A 27464-nucleotide genomic window follows, 5' to 3' on the forward strand; every position below is an offset into this window, starting at 1 on the left:
TTGGACTTTTATAAATATCTATGTCATCTTCAAATAATGAACAATTTCTTATAAATCATCTTATGCCAAAAAAATTATTTTTGACTTATTTTATCTGAATTTGTTATGGGCACATAGGATTGAAGTTTTCCCTGTATTTCATATATCTTCAATTCTAAGCATTTATAAAATTACTGATGATAGATCAGTTGTGAATAAGTCAGTTATCATATTCTGTTAAAGTTTACTTTGATGTGATTTTTTTGGGGGGTTACCACCATTATTTGAAAATATTTGAGTACGCATATCAGTATATTTATTTTAAACCTTAACCATTCAGGTTGACAGTACTTGGGATTCTTTATCCCCATGATTGTTTTAACAAGTACTATGGCCCCACAGGAATGTACCATCAGAAGGCTCCTATTTGTTGGCACTGCATAATTAACATAGGTTCTGGAATTAATGAACTTTTCCAAAACATTCCAGATGAGCAGAATTTATATTAAGCAGTACTTTCTTTGAAGTACTGAGACAAAGGAAGCAGTAAATTGATGTAAAGCATAGGGTCATCAGAAGCCTAAAATCACTTTTGAATTAGTTAAGTATTTTTCAGCCATTCTTTGGGTAGTATTTTCCATTCGTAAATACCAAGTAATAACTATTGCAGCATAAGAGTATGAGTTGGTAAAAGAGGAGAATGATTAGAAAGTGGGAATGATAGTACTATCCATAAATAGATGAAGGAAATTAAAAATACATATAGTTGAAAGCCATTTCTAAGATGATGAATTAAGAAAGAAATTGAAAAATGATTTTGCATTTTCTTGTCATTTTGACTACTTTGATTTCAATTAAGTAGTGACCCCAGGCATTAGTTTAAATATCAACAATAATAAGTGTCTGTTATAGTACATGTACCTCTTTTGGAATTGACATAGTGTGAATATGTGAGAGGTTAAGGTCAACAGCCTGAATGAAGTGAGGATTCCAGAGAAAGCTAGCTGAGGTCAGGTGCAGTGGCTCACACCTATAATCCCAGCACTTTGGGAGGCCGAGGTGAGAGGATTGTCTGAGCCCACGGGTTCAGTACCAGCCTGGGCAACTTGACAAGACCTCATCTCTACAATAAATCAAAAAATTAGCCATGCGTGGCAGCACATGTCTGTAGTTCCAGCTACTTGGAAGGCTGAGGCAGAAGGATCACCTGAGCCTAGCAGGTTGAGGCTACGGTGACTGGGAGCATGCCACTGCCCTCCAGCCTGGGTGGCACAGTAAGACTCCAACTCAAAAGAAAAAAGAAAAAAGAAAAGAAAGCTAGCTGAAGATACTCGTTGTTTTTTTTTTAAAGATGTGGGGTACAATTCAGGGTTAGGTATACAAATGGTCATGTACAGATAAAGTTTGGGCCTCTGGTCCCCACTTCACCTGGTTTGAGATCAGGCACCCTTATTGATGAAGTGGGCCCTCCCCTGCCCTCCCCCCGCAGCAGTTTCCCACTACTGCCACTCTCTTGAAGATACCTTTCTGTAATAATACCAAGATTAATGAAAATTGACCTGAATATCTCAATAGCCATGTTTCTTTTCAATGAGTGAAGAAAAATGTCAATAGGACTTAAGAGACTTTAATTAGCAGGTGACATTACATGTTATGGTTATATGGTCTCTATGAAAAGACTTTAATGTAATTACCTTTTTTATTTAAAAAAGAAGTATGTGACATTGAGGTATATGAAATTTAGTTTAAAGCATGGTCATAAATAGACCATTTTTTTAAGTTAGGAAGACTTTATAACTATTTTAATTGAAACATTTAATGTAATTGTATTAAAATTAAAAGCTAACCATCCAAGGCTGTTTATATTGTGTGGTAGCAAATTCCTTCAGTTCAAATATCTGTGGTCAGGATTTTCAACCCATTCTGCAGCATTTTTAGACAGTATGTCCAATGAATGTAACAACAGCAAAAAGAAAAAAAATTAATTGAGAGAATGAAATGACTTACCGGTCACTGTCAACAAGTCAAAAATGTTAGAAGGAAATAAAATATGTGAGTCTGTGCTAAGATAACTGTATTATCTTGTAATGTCACACTTAGTTGAGAATATCTCCTATGGATAAGTAGCATGTCTGCAGCATTTGTGATGTGAAAAATAAGCTGTATAATGTGAACTTCAGGAGTAAATTAATTTATAGAATTGTAATCATTTATTAAAAGCACAATCCATAAATAATGTTTAAATGATTTTTGTTTTTTAGAAGCAAAGAACTCTCAGGATCAGCCATGATGCCTTGATGGCAAATGGAGAAGAGTTAAATATGCAACTTAAAGAGCAGCGTTTAAAATGCTGCAGTCTTGAAAAACAATTACATTCTATGAAGTTTTCTGAAAGAAGAATAGAAGAGGTAAGCTCCCAAAGAGTTTAGCTGTCTGTCACATTAAAATGTCCCTGTAACTGTTTTGAAAAAGTAAAATAGGATTATTTCAAATACTGTATTTATTTTAAAATTATAAGCTGTATTTATGGTGTTTTGAGCACAGCGAAATGTAGTCGTTAATATAAGAATAGCATATCAGTGTTTAACAATACTTGTAAATGTGCTGAGATCCAGTGTTTACCCAAGGAATTAAAGATCCTTGAGTAAAAAGAAAATATAACATTTTAAAACTGATGCCGGATTACCTATGGAGTTTAACTTTCTCAACTATGACAACTTATTAGCTGTTTGAGATACTGAAACAAAATTATAGAAACATTTCTGTTTCTGAGGATATGGGTGTTACACTCTGCAATATCAGCAATTTTGTGAAGTTGTCTAATTTTTTTAGGGAATTGTTTGAAAACTCATCATTATAGTCTTTTTCTGTAGTCTGTTAAACTTTCTAAGGGAATAGAAATGAAATAAGATGACTGTATTCTGTTGTGATCTTGGAGAATCTTTTACTGTCTATTATTACCATCAAAAGAGAATTTTGAAAATGGAATAAATTTTAAGAGAACTCTGATCCATGAGGGAAAATTGTGACTGCAAAAACTTATGAATAAAACAAAAATAAATACCACAGTACAGAAATCTACATATAAGAATGTAACTATTACCCCAAGTTTATTTCTGAAAATATTACTCATTGGAATAAAACAAGATATGCAATTTCATTTATATATTCATCTATTCATAAGATGTGTTACTGGTTATTTGTAAATTCCAGGTAATGGGAAAAATTGTGTCTTCAGAATAAATAGTGATTAATATAACTCAATTTGTTTGAACCATGAACATAAAGAAAAGTTAATTCTTTTTATTTTGTATGGGCCAATTGGAAATTAATAGAAAATGGATATAACGATGGAATTCATCATGGTGGAAAGTAAAAAATATTATGTTTCCTAAGACTTAACAGCAAGTTCTTAGCATATTCTTTATTGAGTTCTACCACATGTTGTCATAAAGTATTGCATACGTTTCTGCTAAATTAAAACAAGGATATTAATTTCATGTTTATTTAACAACCTGGAAAAATCAATGCTGAATTAAATGCAGAGAATATAAGTGGTCTAGTTAGCAGCTACAATTTAGAAATTAAGACTGAAACATGTTAGCCTCCTCCCATATGGAATTTTAAAATTTTTTTTTTAAATCCCCCAAATGGTTTTATATGGTAATCACCTAATGTGTAATTTTCTTTTCATTTTAGCTGCAGGATAGAATTAATGATTTAGAAAAGGAACGTGAACTTTTAAAGGAAAACTATGATAAACTTTATGACAGGTAAATCATGATTCCATGTGTTCTTTCATTCTTTTGTTAGAGCTCTTTTATTTTTAAGCATTTGCTGTTGTCAGAATATATAATAATGATTAAAGAATTAGCGACAGATGATACCAAGAAATATGCATACTTTATAAAAGAAATATAAGTTTTTTTAAGGTACCAGGAATAAATTGTTTAACCTGAGCAGTAGCCTATTACTATTAAGAAAGCCATATTGCTTTGTTGCCAGTAACAACTGCTGTCGTTTATTGAACACTAACTATAGACTAGCAGATACTGTGATACTCTATTTTCATTGTTATAGATTCTTCACAGCACCTTGAAATATGGGCATTGTAAATGCCCATTTTGCAGACAAAAGATAAAATATAATTAAGTAACTTTAAGGGATACTTCTCACCTCTTAAAGATATCAAGTAACAGAGCTTGTATTTGAACTTCTTTTGATCTCCACACTGGGCTCCCCAGCTTATTAGCTGAGTTATTCTGTTGAGGAAAAACAAAGGTGTTAACTTACAGTTGTCTCTGTTCTTTATAAAAAGAAACACAGCATCATTATCTCAAGATAAATTGTAAAGGGCTGCCTCAATTTTGTTGCTTAATCTACTACATAATTATGGGTGTTTAAAATAAATGAATCCCTTCTGTTAATGCTGGAAATAAAATTCTACTCCACATCTAAGTTTGATTAAGTGATACAGATTTGTGTGTGTATGTGTGTGTTTGTAATTTTTTGTAAAGTCTTTTTAGTATAACTGATAAATGATAAATACAGGTTTACATGAAAGCAAATTTAATACATATTTAAATTGTATATGCTATAGCTGATATTTAAAAGTTACTTCTATTAGACGTATACTGAAACCTCAGAAAATAGCCATCTGAGCTATAGATACATTGTTAGCTTTTTAACTGTTTTACCTTTTTAAATTAAATTTACGTTTTTAAATTAAATTTACAGTTTTAAATTAAACAAATCATACCCAAAGAGTGTGGAGATAGGCTTTTATTTTGGTTTGCTTTTAGAAAGTTACCTAAATTAATGTCAGATATTATTCCAGTTCCAGTGGTTGTATTACCTATGCTGTTTACCTACTAGGTGTTGACAATCTTTTGTCATTTTATCAAGGATTACCAACACAAGGTCAGACACCAGTTAAAATCATTATGTGTGTTTGAAAATTTTATATGTCTGTATACACTACAAGAGAGGGATCGACAGTGGTGGGACACTGTGAGGGGGTACATAGCATCACTAAGGGTACCTCATCCTAAACCAGGGGAAGTGAGGACCAGTGGGAGGCCCCAACTTCACTAAACCAGACTTGTACTTGACACCTGTAAAATAAAATAAAGACAATTTAAAATAAAAATGAAAAAATATCAGTATATCAGGGGGACATTGGGGTGGGGGGAATGTCAGTATACAAATTGCACAAGACGCTATTAGATGTCAGAAAAGATACTATTCCCAGATTTCATAAGTGAGGGAATTGATTCTGAAAAATTGAGACTTGTGCAGAGTCACACAGCATTGCTGAGACTCCAGTATAGAACTAAAATCCAAAATGTTTTACTCTGGAACTTAAATTTTTTTCTCTATGTTTAACTGTCTCTCCGATTTTAATTGATTGGAAAATTGTATATGTGAAAGGGAAACATTCATGGAATAATTAAACTGTCATACATTCAGAAATTTTTATTAGCTTACTCTTTTCCTAACATCTTGTAATTTCAAGTAATTTGACATAGTCTAAATACAAGAAAATAAGTGGCCATTAATTCTAAATTTTCTACTTCTCCCCAATTTGTTACTGAACATACTGTCTTGAAATTTTTTTTAAAAATCAGACTTAGCTGGGAATCATGCATAAATGGAATTTTGATGTAGTCATGTTTTTCCAATATTTACTTTTATCACCATAAAACTTTTATCTTTACATATTAGAAGATGATCTAAGAGTGTAAAATTGACTTTGAGGAGTTTTTTTTAATGTTTTGTGCTGGAGCTATATTTTTTCCTGTCACACTAAAAACAGATCTCATTATGCTGCTTACACTTGAATTTTATGTGAGGTATATGGAAGTAAATGTGTAAAATGAATGTCAATACACTTAACGTCAAAAGAAAATTAATGACACTTAAGCACAAAATTCAGCAAGCACATGTAATTGTCAATCGAATAGTCAGTTATAAAATCTCCATTACAGTTTTTAAAAATATATGTAATATATTTCCAGAAGTATAGTTGGAGAAACTCCACAAAAATCAATATTGTCTCTAAGATTCTTTACAGCTCTTTTGTTTGTGTCACTGTTACTCATCATTGCCGACAACTAATGTTCATCAAAAATTACATATACTCCCTTGGTTAGTCATAATGCTAGCATGTTTTTGAAAGAAGAGCATTTGTTTGTTATTCAAAATTGGCTAGTTTTCAGGAGAAAAATATGATTTGCAGATTGCATTCTCATCTTCCTTTTTTCAAATGAAATTCTGAATGTGTTTATTACTTGACATATGACATATTAGAGAATCATCTGGTAAGACAAAACCCTCATGTTAGTCTTTGGTATGAGCCTTTTTAATATGCTAAAGCACTTTTGATACAGTGCCAAGAAATAAGTATAACTTTAAGAAATGTTCAATTTAGAAGTTCAGAATAAATTTTTTGCAGTTTAATCTTTTTATTTGGTAAGAGAGAAACTCTATACTCTAATATGGCAATGCTGGGTTCCATATTTGAAGTTAGTTTTGGCATCATGCAACTGATTAATGTAATAGTTCTTCAACTGTAATGCATAACAATGTGGGAAATTTATTAAAATGTAGGTTTCAAAAAATAAATATATAATAAAATGTAGGTTTCGCCAACTCTTTAGAGCACCTTCACCTATCCACCCATGCCACCCCCAACTCCCACACCATCTAATTCTGATTCAGTCAGTTTGAGACTGGGTCCAAAAAATCTGTTGAAGGTGACTTTAAGGTATTAACTCATTGAGAAATACTGATCTAATGCCTACTTTTTAAAAGTGTTCATCTGAAATTTAAGATGATATTATCCCACTTAATAATTGAATGAATCAAGGTTTTATGATATGATAGTCATCTTAAAAGAGGACTGCTGACCACCAATAGATGCTCTGTACTCTGTTTCTGTAAAGTATCTGTCCCCTGTAACCTTCTAGTAATCATGACATCTCAAGTGATCAAATATGAGAACTTTTTGCTTCTCAGAAATCAAACTCTTAAGTACATGTGGGGCATCATCTCCCTTCAGTAAGTGAAATATCCTTATATAAATATGTATTTAATTTTCATCTAGACCCTAAATAAAGTACCTATGGATTTCTTTATGGATGATCTTCTCTATCTCTTACATTAGGATGCCCTTGAACATTGGAATAACTGGAATTTCAAAATGACCTTTGGGCATAGATAAATACTTTGGCTTTATTTCAGTCTTATGTTTTTGATCAAGGGCATGTATTTACAGTATGCTGACCCATAGCTGCCAGTGACCACAGGCACCAATGGGCACTCCATGGCAGGCTGACATTTTATCAGTCCTGCAGCATAGCATGTTACATGTGTACAAAGACCAACTATGATCCCCTCTCAGTTGTCACTATAGGCAATATACAAAAACATTTTCATGAATAAAAGGTTCCTAAAGGCTGTTCTCATATTCAGATTTAATCATGTACACAGCCCTTAGAAAGAAAATGAGGCCAGATGTGGTTCACCATTTATAGTTACACAGATGGCTCCAAGCATAGAGGAATACAGTAAATTCAAAAGGAATTCCTCATGAAACTCCAGTGGAATGTACTCCTAAATTTAGAGGGAAGATAGCAGTGGACTAAATTCAGATTGACTTATGCTGATTTACACTAGTATTTTGTGGGTTTGGAAAAACCAGGCTGCTAAATTGTTCTTAATTTAAACACATACAGCTTCTGATGTTTCTGCCAGATTAGCTGTTGGTGATTTTTGCTGGTACTAATGCTATTGGAACACTACTGTTTCTAATTTTTGGCGTCTGATATAATGTGTAGTTGTGCCTATTTCACCATGCTAATTTTTTTCTGGGTAGTACATGTTTTTAATAAAACAAGACACACACACATACACATGTATACATGTGTATAGTCACATTCACGCAAATATATGTATGTGTTTGATATATGCAGTTTGTCCAGACATAGAGATTATGTTTGTTCTTTATTTTTTAAATGAACAGATAAACGAATGTTATTTAGTTTGGTATTTAAAATCGTATTGCAGCCAGGCTCCATGGCTCAGCCTGTAATCCCGCACTTTGGGAGGCTGAGGTGAGTGGATTGCCTGAGACTGTGGGTTCGAGACCCGCCTGGGCAACTTGGCGAGACCTCATCTCTACAATAAAACAAAAATTAGCCGGGTGTGGTAGCGCGCACCTGTAGTTCCAGCTACTTGGAAGGCTGAGGCAGAAGGATCACCGGAGCCCAGCAGGTGGAGGCTGCGGTGGCCGGGAGCTGCCACTGCACTCCAGTCTGGGTGACAGAGTGAGACTCCAACTCAAATAAATAAATAAATAAAATAAAAATAAAGGTATATTGTATTTGGATTTCATTTGAACCTTGGTCATTGTATCTTCGACAAAATTAACTTAAAATATTGGTATATAGATCCATACATCTTTTAAGGTTCCATATGTGAAATGGGAGTATTGATAGGTGAAACAGATATATTTAGTGAAACTTCTAGAATTCCATTTATTTTCAAGGTCATGTTATTTTAAATACAGTAAAAACATTCAGAATGTGAAATGAATATACAATTTTGCTCTTGAAAAGCTGTACCTCCCAGGAAAATATCTCTTTTGGAATACAAACTCACGACTAGCTAGGAGCAACATTAGGGCAATTTTCAATAATATGTTTCTTTTCCATTTACTTTATTGTCAGTATAAAGCCAGATTTTATAAGTTTTTGTTGTATTTACTGGGTTTAAAATAAGTAAAATGGTCAAAGCTGTTGATGATTATTCAGTCATCATATCAAGCTTCACAGATAATGGTTTTCTGCTGAAATACAGATCAAGATCAGTTTTTCCAAAACCTGGCTATCATCTGGGGAGCTTTATAAAAATATGAATTCCTGTGCCCTTGGATCTTCATTGTGAAATCTTCCTGAGTGTCCTTAGTACAGCTGGTCTAGCACCAGTGTCTAGGCCAGCATTTAGGAACCACTAGAAAAATGAATGTTTATTGTATACTTTCTGTGTACCATGTAGTTGTTTTTCAACTGGTTCTTTCTTCTGATATGCAGTGTCTTGATTTTAACTGTAGTTCTGCTGCACTCTTACTGAGGAATAATAATTCTTTTTTGTCATTCTTATCAGGCCAGACCATTGGTTTTCATCCCAGTCATGTGTTACAAGTAAAATTGTTTGTTCCCAGCCTATTGTTTTTGTTTTTTAGGACAAAAACTGAGTTATCACTACTTAATCAATATCAGAATTACTGTCTTGTGGTACAATATGGTATCATTTTGTGGCCAGTATTTTTTGAACATGTTATTATTACAGACTCTTCAAAAGTTTCACAGAATTAAAGATCAGGTGAAAAGTCCATTTTCTCTGTCTTAAGAGGTTTGTAAGTGGGAGAGAATGGTTTTGTCCGATGTCAGTTACTGAGGTTTGGAATTGTGGATTCCTCTGGAGTATGTACAGTATCTGAATTCCTTTACTAGTCCCACAAAAGCTGCACACTGCCAACTTCTCTGACTTTAGAGCTCTAAATTAAGGCCAGTTCCTTTGCTCATCCCACAAACTCTTTCATGTTCCCTAACCGCAGCCTGAGAAAGGCGCCTCGGTTTCAACAGCAGCAGACCAGCATATGTTTACTTAATTCCTAAGACATGATGACAGTGGTCTCTGTGCCACTAAAAGCTTTTCTCTTTATTGTTTTCGGTTGAAGCTGATTTCCAAGGTTTCCTTGCATGTCACGTGTGTTTTGCAGTGCCTTCAGTGCTGCCCATGAAGAGCAATGGAAGTTAAAGGAGCAGCAGCTGAAAGTACAGATTGCTCAGCTCGAGACTGCCTTAAAATCTGATTTAACAGACAAAACTGAAATCCTTGACAGACTAAAAACTGAAAGAGGTACATGTATAATATCTACTGACTTACTCATTTCAGACAGCTGATGTTTATTCGTTGAATCGCTCACTATGTATTGTGGGGCCTGCTGTTTGCCAGTCACCTTGCTATAAATAGTGAGGACAAAGTCATCCATGTTCATGAATTTTTCAATTGCTCAAACTTTCTCATACTCAGCCTAGTGTACATGCCAAAAGAATTGCTTTTCCTCAGAGTTATTCTTATTTAGTTAGTCTTTGTTTAATTTCCCTAAATTCTGAGCCTTTCTTTATTCAACAGTCAAAAAAGTGTTATATTGAGTATCAGCAAGTGCTAGGCATTTCTCTAAGTTCTGGGAATACAGCAATGAATAAAACAAAGGTCTTGCATTCATGAAATGTAAATTTAATAGGAAGAAATGAACAATTAAATATGTAATATGTGAGATGGTGGCAAATGGAAATGGGGCAAAAGCAGGGTAAAAATAACAGAAAGTGGCAGAAGTAGTTGACTTGCTGTTTTTGATAGTTTAAATAGGGAAGATCTGTCTGACGATAATTAATCATAATGGGATAATGATTAATAATCATTAATAAGTTCCATATTAGAAATCACAGATCTCACTCTTCTTATCTCGTTGAAGTTAAATAATTACAATGAAAGAAGGTATTTGAATTTTACTATATTACAGACACATACATATACCTACAAATGTGCAACCAGGAAATACATTATTTGCTTTAAGTTGTATGTTTACTCATCCACTAGATAAACCAAGTAACATGATCATAATGTTGCTCTTTTTGAAGATTTGCAATTCAGTTGCATGAGAATATTTAAAAGTTTAATACAGACTCACTAAAAAGCAATCATGTTTCTAGTTAGTACTCATATTTTTAGACCGCAATTCCATATTTACTGACTATAAGGAACATAATGTTTTCACATTTTAACATCTCTAATATTGGGATGCATCTTATAATCAATGGAGTCTTAACTTCAATGAAACAACACTAGTGCAATATTTGTTTACTAAGTAATTAAATTAGATGACAGATTATGAATTTTTCTCTAGAAGATTGTAAGTAAAATAAAATAGTGCTGACATGTTTTCTGACCTGGTGGATTTGTTTGAAGCTTTTATATCAAAAGCACATACAAAATGCCTAACAAAGTGCTTTGTCTTAGTAGTTGCTCAATAAATTCTTGTTTACTAAAGAAAGTGGAAGTGCTCTGTATTCTGTCTTTTCCAAAAACAGATAAATTATGTATTCTTAAAGGAAAGGGAAATGAGAGAAACATTTTTATTTCTATACTTTTTGTGTTTATATAGATATCGAGAATTCCAAAACTTTTCTCTTTTAGACATCTGAATTGGTGTCTAGAAACTTTTCTTAAAAGAGTAGGATCTTAATTGAATTAATTCTGAGGGTTCTTATTAAGTATTACACTTATTAAGTTATTTTAATCCATCTGGTTCATTCCTCATCTTTTTGTGACTATTCATATGTTGGGGGATTTTTTTAAATAATAAACATAACTCATTTACACTATGAAAAAGAGTACAGTAAACAAAAAAATTATAAAACTCAATCCCACAATCCTTAAGAAAATCATTGCTAGTATTTGATTTATGTCCTTTCAGAGTTATTTCTAAATGTAGAGCTATAGTTTTATAATATGCTTTTTTATTTAAATCACTCCTTGATAAATGTAAATCTATATCATCATTATTTATAATGGCTGTTATAATTTTCCAGCGTGAGAAGATACCATAGATTACTTAAAATTTTTTATTTAGCATTAAAGTAGCTTCAGTTTTTTAAGGTATTATAAGCAACATCTTTCTACACAAACCTTTACATATTTATCCAATTATTTTCTAAAGAAAATTTGCTAGAACTGAATATTTTTAATGCAACTATTATTTTACAGTTATTTTTTGTTTGAATACCTCAAATTTACAAGGATTTAAGATTTTGTTTCTTTGTGGAAATATTACAATAGGTTACAAGAAAAATATTACAGCCTTTAACCATTTTTCCAGGGAAATAATACACAAAAAATTGAAACTGTTTATTTAAGCAAATCTTTTAATATTTAGAAAGTTCCTTTTTGTGTTACAGATTTTGAAATTGTTTAATTTTACTTTGAAGTCTCTTCACACATTTACCTTTTCGTGTATCAAGTGTTCTTTGCCAGAAGATGTTTCCTTGGCTTCTTGTAGTCGTTCATCTAACTGGCAAATTATTTTTAGAGAATACTCACCTCTTTATTCAAGGTACAAATTAGTTTCAGATTGTGTGAATATGTGGGGGAAGGATATGTAAATGCAGTTTGCATTTGGTTAATGCTTAAATTAACTGCATGTGTTTAAAGGCTTGCTTTTGAAAGTTCCTTTCTATCTTTAGCTGAAATGCATAATTCAGCATAATACATATGGTTATATTGATCACAGCTGAAGATATTAGCACAAAGGAGCTCTGAAAATTGTTTAGTTGAAATTGTTCTCTGCACTTTGCTTATTAATGGTGTGCTGGAAGAACATAATTTTGAAAGAGTGAAATGTTATTTCATTTGAATAAAATGCTGTTTAGCTTAACCTGCTTTTTGTCAAATCGTAAGGTAAGAAGGTTATTTTTCATCTTGTACAGAGTGCTTTGTTTTTTCATATTATAATTCAGCAAGTCTGTTTCCTTTTTGAACTATAATATTTCAGTGCTTTTTTAAGACCCAGGATTATATCCCCAATAAACAGCTTGAGAATGGAAAAATAGTGGATAATCCTACATAAAATTCAGTAGAGAAAAGGTTATTGGTATTTAGTAATGTCTTCTCCCACTAAGTTATTTTTCTAATAATAATGTCCTAAAAAAAAGCATCAGTGGTGGAGACATTGTTGTTGAAACAGAAATAAGGAAAGGATGGAAACATTTAAATAAGTTTATTTATACCTAATAGCATATTATTCTTAGAAACCCTGCTCTGAAAAAGTTGAAAGGAAGAGAAACTAGAACATAAAAATAATAATCAAAATATACTGTATCAGGATAATGATGGAACACTCATGTCCTTTATACTTTAGCTTACTCTTAGATACCTAAAAGTTGTGCTGGCCAAAGAATAAAATTATATCATCCTCAGTACATTTGAGCTTATATCCTTCTGATAATATTTACCTTCCTTTTGTTACCTAATCATTCTTATTATCTTCCCTAACAAAAAAATTTATCTCAAAAGAATCCATATTTATATAAAAATCCTGATTTTTAGTTTAAAAACAAGTATTTTACCTTTACCTTCAAAATTTCCAAATATTGGTCATATTTGGAAATCATTTATTTTAGTTAACTAGATATAAGAAATTTATATTCTAGAATAACCTTTTACCCTTCTATCAATAGGATAAAAGTGTTTATACAGTATATTTGATATTAAAATGCCTCCGCCTACCCTGGGGTCACTTTTTTTTTTTTTTTTTTTTTACTTTTTAGATTGTTAAGAAGTGTGTGACATCAAAAGATTCAAATTCAGTCCATTCTTAACTGTGTAATTTAACCTTTTTACTTATATGTAGTATTTATACATGTACTTACATGTATAGTATTTATAGCTTGGGATCACAAAGCCTTTTAAAAGTCAAAAATATATTTTTGTATAAAATGCAATCAATATTAAATTCATGTAAAGAATTCTTGGCAAATGTTTTGATTTTTTTTTTAAGACAACGAAACAAAAATATACAACTTAAATTGAAGACATGATAAATATAAATCACTGAGAGCAGGATGAAATTAGTGGAGACACTTTGGATGACATGGTTTAGTTAGTCCATAGGGAGTCAACAAAGGATACCTGACTGCTACAATGAACTCTAGCGAGCAATACACTTACAAACATGAGACTCACGAATGCATTGCATTTACTAGTTAGCTATTATGCTTTAAAAAAAAAAGAAAAAGAAGCTGAGCATGTTTACAAGGATTGAAAATGTAGTATGTTTATGAATTTGCTGTCTTCTGAAGTTCTACACTATACTCCTGCTGTGTCTTATTGCGATTAAGTGCCTAGGCAAACAACAATTATCCATTTCTTAGCAATAGCTCTATATCCATGTCTTGCTAATTAATAGCATGAATTCAGTGAATAAAGAATACACATGACATATTATTGATACTGCATCCATTGCTTGAGACTCGATCTCTCCTATTGTAACAGATGTGTTGGAAATATGGTTGATTAAATTATGGACTCAGTTTATCAGAGAAATGACCTTAATCTTTTTTAAAAAGTTATAGATTTAGGGGTACAGTGCATTTTTGTTACATAGATGTATAACATAGCAAAGTGTGAGTTTTAGTGTAACCCATGGGAATAGTGTACATTGTACCTGACATGCAATATTTCTCACCCTCTAGAAATAACCTTGTTTTAATACAGAAACTTTACACTAAGTTGGGAAAAGAAAATTCAAAGAAGTTAATTAGCAAACTAAAACTTTTTTTTTTTTTTTTTGCATGCTTTTCAGGACCCTTTTTAAGTAAGTAAAAAATCATAGATTTAGAAACATATTTTCTTAGGTATTTTAAATAGAACATTCCTTTGAAGTCCCAGAGGCCACAATTTCCTTATATTAATACTAGGAACTTACGTCTTAGGTTTTTGATAAGCAAGTGTATCATATGGTAGACACATGATAGTGTTCATTTATTCTCATTCCCCTGCTGCCTTTGCCTAGGTGCAAGCTCAATTTTATCTCTGACCAGAACAATACTAGATCAAGCATGGTGTGTAACAGGAATTAAAGTAACGTAAAATGTGTTCTGAGACCTAATTCTCACCTACCTTTCCAATTATGTTGACTTTATTTTTAAGACCAAAATGAGAAACTCATTCAAGAGAATAGAGAACTACAGTTACAGTATCTGGAACAAAAGCAACAACTTGATGAACTAAAAAACCGAATGAAGTTTTACAACCAGGTGAATTATTTTCTTATTTAGGAGATAAACTCAATTTATATCTAAATATTTTATACATAGAAAGAACACTATACTACAAAGCAAAAGAATACAAACATATTACTTAGTTTATTAACTCACGATATCATGTAGCTTATGTTCCATGAGGATAATCTGAATAGTTGGCATGTCTCTTGTATTTTTATGAATAACCCAATGTGAGCTTTTACTTAATCTATTACAGGAGAATAATGTTAATGCTGATGAATTGAGTGAAGCTCTCCTACTTATAAAGGTAACATTCTGAACTTCACCACGATTTTCCTGTCTACATATAACTTTTTCAGCATAATGCTAACGCTTATCTGTAATCCTTTAATTTGGACAATGAATTATTTGTTCATTCTCTGAAACGTAGTGCATCTTTTACACCTATACAAATATCAAATATCAACTCTACTAGAAAAAGTAGTCAGGTGACATTTAGTTACAGCATATACATATTTCATAATGATATCAAAATTACATTAAAATAGATTTCCAAAACTCTTATTTAAAGCACTTTCTTTAATTGTAGCAAACATTTTACTTTTACCTGCTTCTTTATATAACAAATCAACAATTTTCTGCCCTGAGACTTTGGTGTGCACCCTGTTAAGTAAAATATTGAATTAGCAATATAACAAGAAGATATTTTCCAGTTCTAGGATATTCTGTAATTTATAAGAAGACCCAAGAAAATACACTTCTTTCCGTTTAGATCACAGTGTAGATTTTAATCAAATGAAGAAATAAAAATAAATGTACATGATCCTTTTACATGTCATGAAGTAACAGACTTTTTTTTTTTTTTTATTTCCCTGTAACTGTTTCAGTCGTCTTTCCAAATATCAGGACTGCTTTATTCCTGGTGGAAAAAATAGAAATATATGTTTTCAATTAATGATTGTTTCTCACTACATGTATATTAATTCATACAACTGCATTCTAGAAATTCTTGTTTCAGTAATAAAACATGTTTTGTCTTAGGCTCGAAAGGAACAGAAAAGTGGAGACCTTTCCTTTTTAGAGAAAGTGGACAGTAAAATTAATAAAGATCCAGAACACTGTATGAGAGAGCTGCAAGCAACTCATGCAGAAACAGTGCAAGAACTTGAAAAGACAAGAAACATGCTAATTATGCAACACAAAATTAATAGAGATTATCAGGTAATGTAATACACTAAATCAAGTAACTTTCTACTGATAATTTACCTAAGTACGATGTGTTATCATCTGTTATCAACTATTAACATATATTACCACATCTCTGAAATTTAGCCTTATAGCTAAGTACTTAAAATAAATAGTTTTAAAACAAATAATTTTATTCATTTAACTTTTTTCTTTATTTTAGTAGCTTTAGGGGATACAAATAGTTTTTGGTCTGGGCTTTATGTTTTCCTACCACCCCACCTGTACACATTGTACCCAACAGGTGATTTTTTATTCCTCTACCCTTTCCCCCCTCTCCCCTTTGAGTCTCCAGTGTTCATTTTACCATGTTCTATGTCTTTTCAGAGTCTCAGTATAGTTTCCACTTATAAGTGAGAACATGTGGTGTTTGGTTTTTGGTTTTCTGTTTCCGAGTTAGTTCACTTAGGGTGATATTCTTCGATTTCACCCAAGTTGCTGCAAAAAGCATTATTTTATTCTTTTTTAAAGCTGAATAGTATTCCATAGTGTATATATACCACATTTTCATTATCTGCTGATCAGTCAGTGGACATTTAGGTTGATTCCACATCTTTGCAATTGTGAATTATGCTGTGATGAACAAGGGTACAGATGCCTTTTTTATATAACAGCCTCTATTCCTTTGAGTAGATACCTAGTAGTGGGATTTCTGGATCGAATGGTAGATCTACTTTTAGTTCTGTGAGAAATCTTTATATCGATTTCCATAGAGGTTGTACTAATTTATTGTACTAATTTACAATCCCACTAACAGTGTACGTGTTCTCTTTTCTCTGCATCTGTGCCAGCATTTATTGTTTTTGATATTTTAATAATGGCCATTCTGACTGGTGTAAGGTCATATCTCATTGTGGTTTTGATTTACATTCCCCAGACGATTAGTGATGTTGTGCATTTTTTTCATATATTTCTTGGCCATTTGTATATCTTCTTTTGAAAGATTTCTGTTCATGGCATTTGCCTGCTCTTTTATGCTTTTTTTCTTGCTGATTTGCTTGAGTTCTTTGTTCTAGATATTAGTCCTTTATCAGATGTATAGTTTGTGAATGTTTTCTCCATTCTATAGGTTGCCTGTTTGTTCTGTTGATTATCCAATCAAATAATTCTTTTAAGTTCCTGGTTTTAGGGAATGAATAGTGGCTATGACTGCACCTTTATTAGTATTAGCACATTCCACAAATGAGTTATAGTTATCCTGAAGTCCAGCTACAACCATGTTATGTTAGCTTATAGCAAAATGAAGACTCACTTCCATAAAAGGGAAGCTGGAGTTTTGTCTTTTGTCTATTTTACTTTTGATTTGTGAACATTGCCAAGCATAATTTTCTAAACTGTAAGCTATTTGAGGTCAGGAAACCATGATTTACAGCTCTTGGTATTTCCAGAATCTAGAAAATACTGAATCATAATATCCTTGAGTAATGAAATGGAAGTAATCGTAAATATTGAAGCTTATCCCTTATTTTTTAGATGGAGGTTGAGGCAGTGATGCGTAAGATGGAAAACTTGCAGCAAGATTATGAACTCAAAGTGGAACAGTATGTTCATCTTCTTGATATCAGGGCTGCACGCATCCAGAAACTAGAAGGTACAACATACACAATTTTTTTGTCCCCACTAACTAGAAGATTGAATTTTATAACAGTTGACAAAGTCATCCAAATCTGTACTTAGCAATGTTTTTTTGCTGTTTTTTCCCCAATTTATAGCTTTAATAAGTTACCAGAAAGGCTATTTTCATCTGATTCTTTTCTACTCAAGAATTTTTAGCAGTTCCTTACTGTTTTTTTCATTCAAGTAGTGTTGTAGTCAAGATTTCTGAGTACTTAATAAAGTACCACAGACTCAAATTTACCACCACCTTTCGAATTTCTCTTCTAAGCAACCTGTGCACCTCAACCAAACAGGTATGCTTGCTCTTTGCCAGATCATCTTGCTCAGTCCCACTACCATGCCTTTGTTCTTGCTGTTTGCTCTGCCCAAACCTCCTTTTCTTTCTTTACTCCAAGATATACATACCCTTCCCTGCTTCATAATCTAACTCAATGCTCACCTGCGCCAGGAAGGTAGCCATCCCTCTGCTTGAAATGCCCTTACAGTGATTTTCAGACTTTAGCAAGTAGGAAAATCATCTGAGGGACTTATTTAGAATGTAGCTTCCTGGGCCCTGCCCTTAGAGATTCTGCAGCCCATGCATCTTTATATTGTGTTTAGAAATAACTGCAAGCTATTCAGATGCAGGTGCAAGACTATATGTTGAAAAACACTAGCTCAGCACTTACCTACCCAGTTTTCTTCTCATGTACTCCAAAGCTATGTTTGGGAAGTATACAGGTGTTCTTCAGCTGTTGGAGTTTTATTCTCTGTAACCACAATATAAGTTCTACAGTGATAAATACTTTGTCTCTTTTTCATGTCCACTGCCATATGATACTTAATTCAGTGTTCTATATTGCAGTAATTTTACACTCTTACATCTTATTGAGATTCACAAAGGCCTTTGTTGATGAGTGATATTTATAATATTGGAAATTAAAAGTGAAAAAAGCCAGGCTCGGTGGCTCAGCCTGTAATCTCGCATTTTGGGAGGCTGAGGTGAGTGGATTGCCTGAGCCCGCAGGTTCAAGACCCGCCTGGGCAATTTAGTGAGACCTCATCTCTACAATAAATAAAAAAATTAGCCGGGCATAGTAGCGCGTGCCTGTAGTTCCAGCTACTTGGAAGGCTGAAATGGAAGGATCACCGGAGCCCAGCAAATCGAGGCTGCAGTGGCCGGAAGCATGCCACTGCACTCCAGTCTGGGCGACAGAGTGAGACTCCAACTAAAAAAAAAAAAAAAAAGTGAAAAAAATGTTTAAATATTTTAATTTACATTAAAACATAATGAACTCATTACACGCTAACACAAAATTACAGTGCTTATTTTTTTAAGTTATATTTTCTGAAACAAAAAATGTGAGAAGAGTGCCATTGTTTTAAATTTTTTAAATTTTTAACATTTTTGCAAGTCTTTTTAGGGTCTGGTTTAATCGAAAACAGCTGGATTTTTATATCTGCTCCTACATTTAATCTGTTGTGATATCACATACCATGTAGCTTCCAAGAAACTCCATTATATGCTTGTGAAAGGATAAAAATAAAAAGGACAAATAACATTTTAGTATTATTATAGAGGTAGTTTTGACCTCACAGACCCTCAAAATGGTTTCACAGACCTTCAGGGGCTTCCAAACCACACTTTGAAAACTTCTGCTCTATGTAGAAGAACTCAATAAATATCTTTATCTGACTAAACAGAGCTTTCCAAAAGTCAAGGAGCATTGTGAACCTTTTATTCCAAGTAGTACTCAATAAAAATTTGCTTAATGGAATTTTCTTGGTTAAAAGGGAGGTCACAGAGTTTGGGATTTTCATTCCTTTCAAGTCTTACTAAATCCTTACTGATATATTTGATCTGTCCCGTAAATTCGTTGATTCATTCCATAAACATGATCAAGCCTCTAATGCATCCTAGGCAAAGTGCTAGGCAGGAAAAATACAAATAGGAAAAAAAACTGAGGCACCACCCTCACGGAACTTATAAGATGTAGACAAGTAAATAGATGGTTATATTTTACTATGAAGAGTATAAAGCTAAGAAAATATGAACAGTATTTTATATTGGAAGTATTGAAAAGAGAATGCCTATTTCTACCTCAAGACTCAGGGAGGACTTCACACAGTGGGCATGAAATCTTTAAAGATGACAAGTAAAAGCAATGCAAAACATTCCAAGCAGTAAGTGATGCAGGTAAATGTGAAGCATTACAGTGTATTTGGGAAACTGCACTGGGGAACCATCTAATTGGAACTCAGGATTTGTAAAAGCAGGAGAATCTGGAGATAGGCTAGAAAAAACAAAATCATGAAGGCCTGCTTGCCACCCTGTTGATTGATGAGTTAGAAATGTATTAACTTGGAGAGTCACCAAGCAATTTTAAGGTAGGGAGTGATACACTCAGAATTGCATTTTGGAAATTGTGCTGCAGGTATTGGGAAGAATGGGTAAGATTTGAAGGAGCAGTGTGAGTTCCATAATAATCTAGATAGTAACCTGGGAGTATAAATAAGTATAGTGGAGATAGTGGGGTCAGGGACAAATTTGATAAAAAGTTAGGAAACAGGCTGAACACGGTGGTTCACATCTATATTCTCAGCACTTTGGGAGGCCAAGGCAGGAGGATTGCTTGAGTCCATGAGTTCGAGACTAACCTGGAAAATATGGCAAGATTCGTCTCTACAAAAAATTAAATCAAATAAAAAATTAGTCAGGAGTGGTGTGCACCTGTAGTCCCAACTACTTAGGAGGCTGAGGTGGAAGGATTGCCTGAGCCTAAGAGGTGGGGTCTACAGTGAGCCATAATGGTGCCACTGAACTCCACTCTAGCTGGGTGACAGAGTGAGATTCTGACTCAAAAAAAAAAAAAGAAGAATTAGGAAATAGTGTTAAACAAGTAGTATAGATATGAGGAGAGTAAAAAGGAATCTCTAGAGTTGTACAACTAGATGAATGCTAACATCATCACTCGAGATTTAAAGTACAGAAATAGTTAGAAGACAATATGATGCATTCTGTTTTGGATATGTTGAGTTTGATGTGCCTGTGGGATATCTAGATAGATAGAGGATTAAGTAAAACATTGTATGTATGTGTCTGGAATCGAGTAAAGAAGTCTGAATTTAAAATAGAAATGCAGAAACCTTTAGCATATTGACAGTGACAAAAGTCATAAAAGTGGACAAGATAACCCTTGAGAATATATACGCTAAGAAGATAATTAAAAACAGAACCCCAGCAAGCAGAGAAAGAGAAACCCTAAAGAATGAGAGAAGAGGTGGGAGGAGAAGCAGTGGAGATGAAACCAAGGCAGGACAAAAGTTCACAAAAGAAAAAGTGGTCATTAATGTCCAATGGGGCAAAGAATGAAGTAGAACAAGGACCAGCACCCAGTAAGTCTAGCAATTGGCTATTGGTGGCTTTTTCTGGAGTATTTTCAAGGAAAAGTAAGGCAGATGTTATTTGCAGGTTGCAGGAGTATCTGTTAAATGAGTAGTTGGAGACATACACATATTATTTTTCCTGGAAATTTGAGTATAACATTAGGGGGAAATGTGTATCTAGAAACACATATCTTCAAGCAACAATTTTAGAGCAGTATAATTAACATGCTTTAATCCACCTATGTTTAAAGTGTACAATTTGGTGTATGTCCACAACTGTGAAACTATTGCCATAATAGAGGTAATATATATATCATCATCCTCAAAAGTAGAAAAGTATACATCTTAATAAGTTAAAAGGAAGCACCCAGTAGAAAAAGAAGTTGGCTTTATAGGAGAGGAGATAATGGATAATATAGAGGCAGAGTAGAGTAGAGTTACCTCAGCTATTCATTCAGAGACCTTTTTTTCTTTTGATTTTTGTTCCCCTCTTTCCTAACTTAGGCTATATTACAACTGAAGTTGCAGTTTTCTTGTTGCTTAATAAGTGATGTCAAAACAAATGACGAATATCCATATAATAAGGTATTATTTACAGAGAAATAGTATAGTCATAGAATTGAAGATTGACTATTCACCGAAAGTAATCAGACTTCCTACCACTTCAAAAACCAGTTTGCATCTTCATATGTCAGTATTTTGAAATCTCTAAACTGTGTGTCTCCTCTTGCAGCCCAATTAAAGGATATTGCCTATGGCACCAAGCAGTACAAATTTAAACCAGAAATCATGCCAGATGACTCTGTTGATGAATTTGATGAAACCATCCACTTAGAACGAGGCGAAAATCTATTTGAAATTCATATTAACAAAGTGACCTTTTCTTCTGAGGTTTTACAGGCATCTGGAGATAAAGAGCCTGTGACTTTCTGTACCTATGCTTTCTATGATTTTGAACTGCAGACAACTCCCATAGTGCGAGGCCCTCACCCGGAATATAACTTCACTTCTCAATATCTTGTTCATGTTAATGATTTATTTTTGCAATACATTCAGAAGAATACTATTACTCTTGAAGTCCACCAAGCTTATAGCACAGATTATGAAACAATTGCAGCATGTCAATTAAAATTTCATGAGATTCTAGAAAAAAGTGGTCGAATATTTTGTACAGCAAGTTTGGTTGGTAAGTATTATTTATAAGCTTTGGATGTTTGAATTACTAATTTGGTTTATATATTGATGTGGTGTTCTACGTTAGTATCTTGTATATATTGATGGAGCCTTTAGAGCAAGTCTCTGCTCACAGTTGATTGGACTATCTTTTTTTTTTTTTTTTTTTTTTTGAGTCAGAGCCTCACTCTGTCACCAAACTGGAGTGCAGTGGCATGCTCATAACCACCCCAGCATCGACCGGCTGGGCTCAGGTGATCCTTCTACCTCAGCCTTCCAAGTAGCCAGAACGACAGGCGTGCACTACCATGCCCAGCTAATTTTTTTGATATATTGTAGAGACAAGGTCTCACCAAGTTGCCCAGGCTGGTCCCAAATCCCTGGGCTCAGGCAGTCCTCTCACCTCAACCTCCCAAAGTGCTGGAATTACAGGCTTGAGCCAATGCGCCTGGCCAATTGGACTATCTTAAATGTTGATGATGTCATGGCTATTAATTTTTTAAGTTATTTTCTCAGATGTTTATCATATTGATATCCTTATTTGACTAAACATTAATTGTAGTACATTCATTAATTTTTAAGACCTTATTATGCCATCACTGTTAATGGGCACTGGGAATACAGGGTCAGTGGTAAGACAGACAAATCCCCACCCTTGTGTAGCTTACCTTTTAGAGAGGAATACAAGCAATAAAACAAGTGCATACTTTGTCAGATATGAAGAAAAATTAATCAGAGCAAGAGGCTAAAGGGAGAGATGGAAGGTTGTTAGTTCAGATAAGGTGTTCTCTGAGAGGAGACCTTGGTAAATAATTGAATGAAGATCTATGAAGGGTGTTTCAGGCAGAGGAAATAGTAAATACAAAATCCCGAGCAAACTTGATATGGAGGAACAACAAGGCCAGTGGCTGAAGCAAAGGTGAGATTAAGCCATAGGCCAAATGCAAATCACACTGAGAGTGAATGTAGATAAAGGGAAGAAGGTGGCCAAGAACTGAGCTCTGGAAAATTCCAAAATTAAGGATTCAGGAAGAGGTAGAAATGCCAACAAAGAAAACTAAGTGACCAGAGATGTAGGAGGAAAACCAAGAATATGTGTTTTCCCAGAGGCCAAGTAAAGAAACTATTTGAAAGAAGTAAGGTGACTTGGGGTCTGGAGAGGGATTTTATTGTTTGAATGACTGATTGCATAGGTAATATATTCATGTAACTCCAAAATCAAAAAGGCATAAATATCTGCCTCCCTCCTCTGTCCCTTAGGTACCCAGCGTCCTCTCACCAAAAGCTACAAATTATTCCAAAGACATTTTATGCATATATAAGCAAATACAGATATGCATTAATATTCTTTTAGGACATTTTAAAAATAATGACTTCGTAGTTCATTTTGTGCTGCTATAACGGAATACCTGAAACTGGGTAATTTATAATGAACAGAAATTTATTGTCTTACAGTTCTAGAGGCTGGAAAATTCACTGTCAAGGTGTCAGCATCTGGTGAGAGCCTTCTTACTGCATAATAGTATAGCAGAAGGCAAGAGAGCAAAAGAGAACACAAAGGGTCCAAATTCAACCTTTAATAATGCTATCAATCTTACCCATGAGGTAGATCCCTCGTGGCCTGATCACCTCTTAATTACAATGTCAGTTAAATTTCAACATAAGTTTTGGAGGGAACAAATATTCAAACCATAGCAGGCAGATATTAAATCATGTTTGTATGCTGATGAAAATTATCCATTAGCAAGAAAGAAATTGATGAAGTGAAGAGAGTTGCAGTAACATTTTCAATAATATGGTATGTTCAGAAAACTTTTGGGTATAGAATAGTCTCTCTTTGACTAATATAGAGAACCCTTTACGTACTAGTCCCTCTGATAGGAATATATTGATGGAAACTATGGTTCTTGCCCTCAAGAAACTTACAGTGTATTGGAGAAATAGACTTGTGAACAGACAAGCCAAAGCAGTCAATGCCCTAATAAGGACATACAAAGTCTGTGAAGGAAGCATAGGCCTCTGGTCTCCCAGGAGTCATAGAGGAAGTCTTCACATAGGAAGAGAGGTAAAGAACTGCTTGAGTTGAGAGGAGGACTGAGGGTATGCTGAGCAAATGTCATGCAAGAATATATTGTATATATTTGGCATAGCTATGACTTTTTCCCTATTCCTATGATATAGTATAGAAATGAGAAAGTGCCAAAGATTTCTTGAAAATTGAATTAGAATGTGGAATATAATATTTGTAATTTTGAGGTTTCATATTGCAAATGTCAGACTACATTCAGTACAACTTGTTTTATAAAAAAGTACTACAGATCAAAAAGAATCTGTGGAGTATTTGATTCGATGTTTAGATTTTTTAAATCTATTTCAGAAGGATTGAAATAGTATAAATTGAAATATCTCAAACATAGTTTGACGTAGTTCTTTAATAATATTTAACATACAATGAAACTCATACTTCAGAGGTAATTGTTTTCTTCATCTTCTGTTATTTGCCAATCAATCATTTGTGCAAGTCATATTGTTTTACTCAGTAAAAACTGTATAGTTTTAATGCATAATCCCATTGATGTATTTTTTACCAATACATATTTTAATTTATGGAAACGTCTTAATAGTGGGTTATATATTGATTTGTAGGAACTAAGGGAGACATCCCAAATTTTGGCACAGTGGAATACTGGTTCCGATTAAGAGTTCCCATGGATCAAGCAATTAGACTTTATCGAGAACGGGCAAAGGCTTTGGGTTATATAACCTCAAATTTTAGGAGTTCGGAGCAAATGCAATCGGTAAGCTTGTTTGGCTTTAAGATCTTTTTATGACAGACATTTTATAATATTTCTTTATATATTGTGCATTAAACTGAAATCATTTTCTTTCACAGCCATCAAGTGACTTTTTTTAAGTCTTTCGTTTGAAGTAATCATAGACTCAAAGGAAGTTGCAAAAATAGTATGCAGTGGTTCCCTGTACCCTTTACCCATTTTCTTTTTTTTAATTTTTTTTTAAATATGTGGGGTACAAAAGGGTTAGGTATGCAAATGTTCATTATGCAGGTACCCTTGCCTTCACCCATTTTCTCCTAACATCTTATAGGACATAATCTCAAAATTAGGAATTTAACATTGGTACAATACTATTAACTAGGCTACATACCTTATTCTGATTTCGTCAGGTTTTACATGCATTTGTGTGTGAGTGCATGTGTATAGTTCTGTGCAATTTTACCACGTGTATAGAGTTATATAACTACCACCACAATCAAGATACAGAACTGTTCCATCAACACAAAAACTTTCTTGTACTACAGAGGACACTTCTGAAAAATATAATCATAATACTGTTATCATGTATCAGAGACTTTTGTTAACAACTTTTATTGCTAAGGAAATAGCTACTATTGGACTATCAGTTATTGTCCTTCTTTCAAATTGTTTCCTCATGTTAGGTTTCTGAAGAGCAAAATAGAATTCAAAATTAATATTTTCTTTCTGAAAACTGGGAGTTTAAATGAAGTTTCTTAGGGCAGCGTTTCCCAAACTATGTTTCATGGAGTCTTAATGGCCATGTTTTCAAATGAATTTCATAATCTAATAAATGCAGAAAGCATTGAATTGAGCAAAGTTAAATTAGATTCATGACTTTAATTCTCACATATAATGTGTAAGAATTTATTTCGAGTATTAGACATAGAATATAGAAACATTTGGAATGTCTGCTCAAGTCATACTTATCTTACCTTTTTTTCCATTGGAACTGCCTTTATTCCCTAATCCGTGGCATTGGGCTCCCAGTGGCCAAGTTTATGTTAGGTGATCTCACTTTCTGTCACTCCCTACCCAATTCTGTCTTCTGGAATCAAGAAAAAACAAGACATTCCTGGAACATACAAAATTGGGAGCTGTGGACATCCATCTTCTGCCATGTTAACCAGCAAAGGAAAGAAAATGGGTCTGAAGAAGAATAATGAGCAAGTATACAGAAAAATGGAGACCAGATGGAGAATAAATTGTTGGTTTTCCAGTTCACTACTTTCCCAAGGCCCAACCACATTTCTGCTTTACGTTCCATGAAATATTCCTGTAACCTTAAAATCCCTTTTTGTTGTTTTTGCTACATGCATTTTGTTTCTATAGCTTTCAGTTAAAGAACCATGACTATATAACACTGATTCCCAAACTTAGGAAAGAATGGCACCTGTTTCCCGGAGATCATCTTTCTGGTCAGAAGTCTTTGCAACACACTTTGGGAAATGCTGTTATGGAGATGAGAATTAGAAATATGGAGACCAGATTATTTGTTTGGTTTTGTAGTTTAAAGGTTTTTAGACTCCTAACTTCTGACTTGAATATGGTAGAATTTCAGCTTTTGTAGGTAGCTTTTGGGAGAGAAATGATGGGAAGGTACCTTTTAAATCTTTCTACTCAGCCTTCTATGGCTGGGGGCAAACTAGCCCAGGCAAAGAGTATTGTGATCTGTTTCTTGGGTTTCCCCTCTCACACTGCCATATTTATCCACTAAAGAGATTATGACTGTAGCTCTAGTTTTTTCCTGCTCCCATAAACTTCTCTTGGAGTTAGGGTCCCAGGTGTTCAATCAAGATTCAGAAATGCAGAAGTGTGCCTTTGTGGAAGGTAGAGAATTCCCTAGCGCTATGTTAAACAAAGCACTGAAACATGAGCATTTTCTTTCTTCCAGCTTCCATCAACTGGAATATTTATCAGCACAATTGTTTTCTAAAATACTTGTGCGCTCTCCATCTCATTAATATTTCCAAAAGGAGCCATAGAGTAATTTCCATCTCTGCTTAATGACTTATTTTGCTCATCTTCCTTCTGAAGTGTCTTCCAATCCTAGCTTTTTGTTGTTGTTATTGTTGTTGTTGTTTATCCCTTAAAGCTTTATCTCTGACTCTGTTTTATTGTTCTTATAACAGTTGGACTTTGATATACTGCTAATTTGACCTCAGTATCTGCTTCCTCAAATCCCAACAGTTCAGGATAAGATCCAACCCACTCTGGGCAGACAGAAGAATGTTTGGACCCATTGCTCACTGTAGTCTTTAGTTTATTCAATAGAATTAAAGAATATCAGATTAAGTTTTTTGTTTTTATTTAGTTTTATCAGTAATCTCTCTAGATGTATGCTCTCAATCTTCCATGTTTGTTGCTAACAACACAAGATCATCTGTTCACACATGTTCTAGGGAATATTGGTTTTGAATAA

General features: G+C 33.6%; 1 protein-coding gene across 3 annotated transcripts in view; it reads left to right on the top strand.

Moving 5' to 3' along the window:
* The window catches only part of RPGRIP1L (RPGRIP1 like), a 103399-nt gene that overhangs the window by 26035 nt on the left and 49900 nt on the right, over nucleotides 1-27464 (top strand). For all 3 annotated transcript variants that reach the window (XM_008067757.2, XM_021717465.1, XM_021717464.1), the window contains exons 8-16: nucleotides 2241-2387; nucleotides 3679-3752; nucleotides 9764-9903; nucleotides 14755-14861; nucleotides 15085-15135; nucleotides 15870-16049; nucleotides 17547-17664; nucleotides 21790-22242; nucleotides 24876-25027. In XM_008067757.2, coding sequence (XP_008065948.1) covers nucleotides 2241-2387; nucleotides 3679-3752; nucleotides 9764-9903; nucleotides 14755-14861; nucleotides 15085-15135; nucleotides 15870-16049; nucleotides 17547-17664; nucleotides 21790-22242; nucleotides 24876-25027 — 1422 coding nt within the window. The remainder of the gene's footprint in view (nucleotides 1-2240; nucleotides 2388-3678; nucleotides 3753-9763; nucleotides 9904-14754; nucleotides 14862-15084; nucleotides 15136-15869; nucleotides 16050-17546; nucleotides 17665-21789; nucleotides 22243-24875; nucleotides 25028-27464) is intronic.

The sequence above is a fragment of the Carlito syrichta genome, unplaced genomic scaffold (genome assembly GCF_000164805.1).
Source record: "Carlito syrichta isolate Samal-C Ts95f unplaced genomic scaffold, Tarsius_syrichta-2.0.1 Scaffold309768, whole genome shotgun sequence".
Lineage (NCBI taxonomy): Eukaryota > Metazoa > Chordata > Mammalia > Primates > Tarsiidae > Carlito > Carlito syrichta.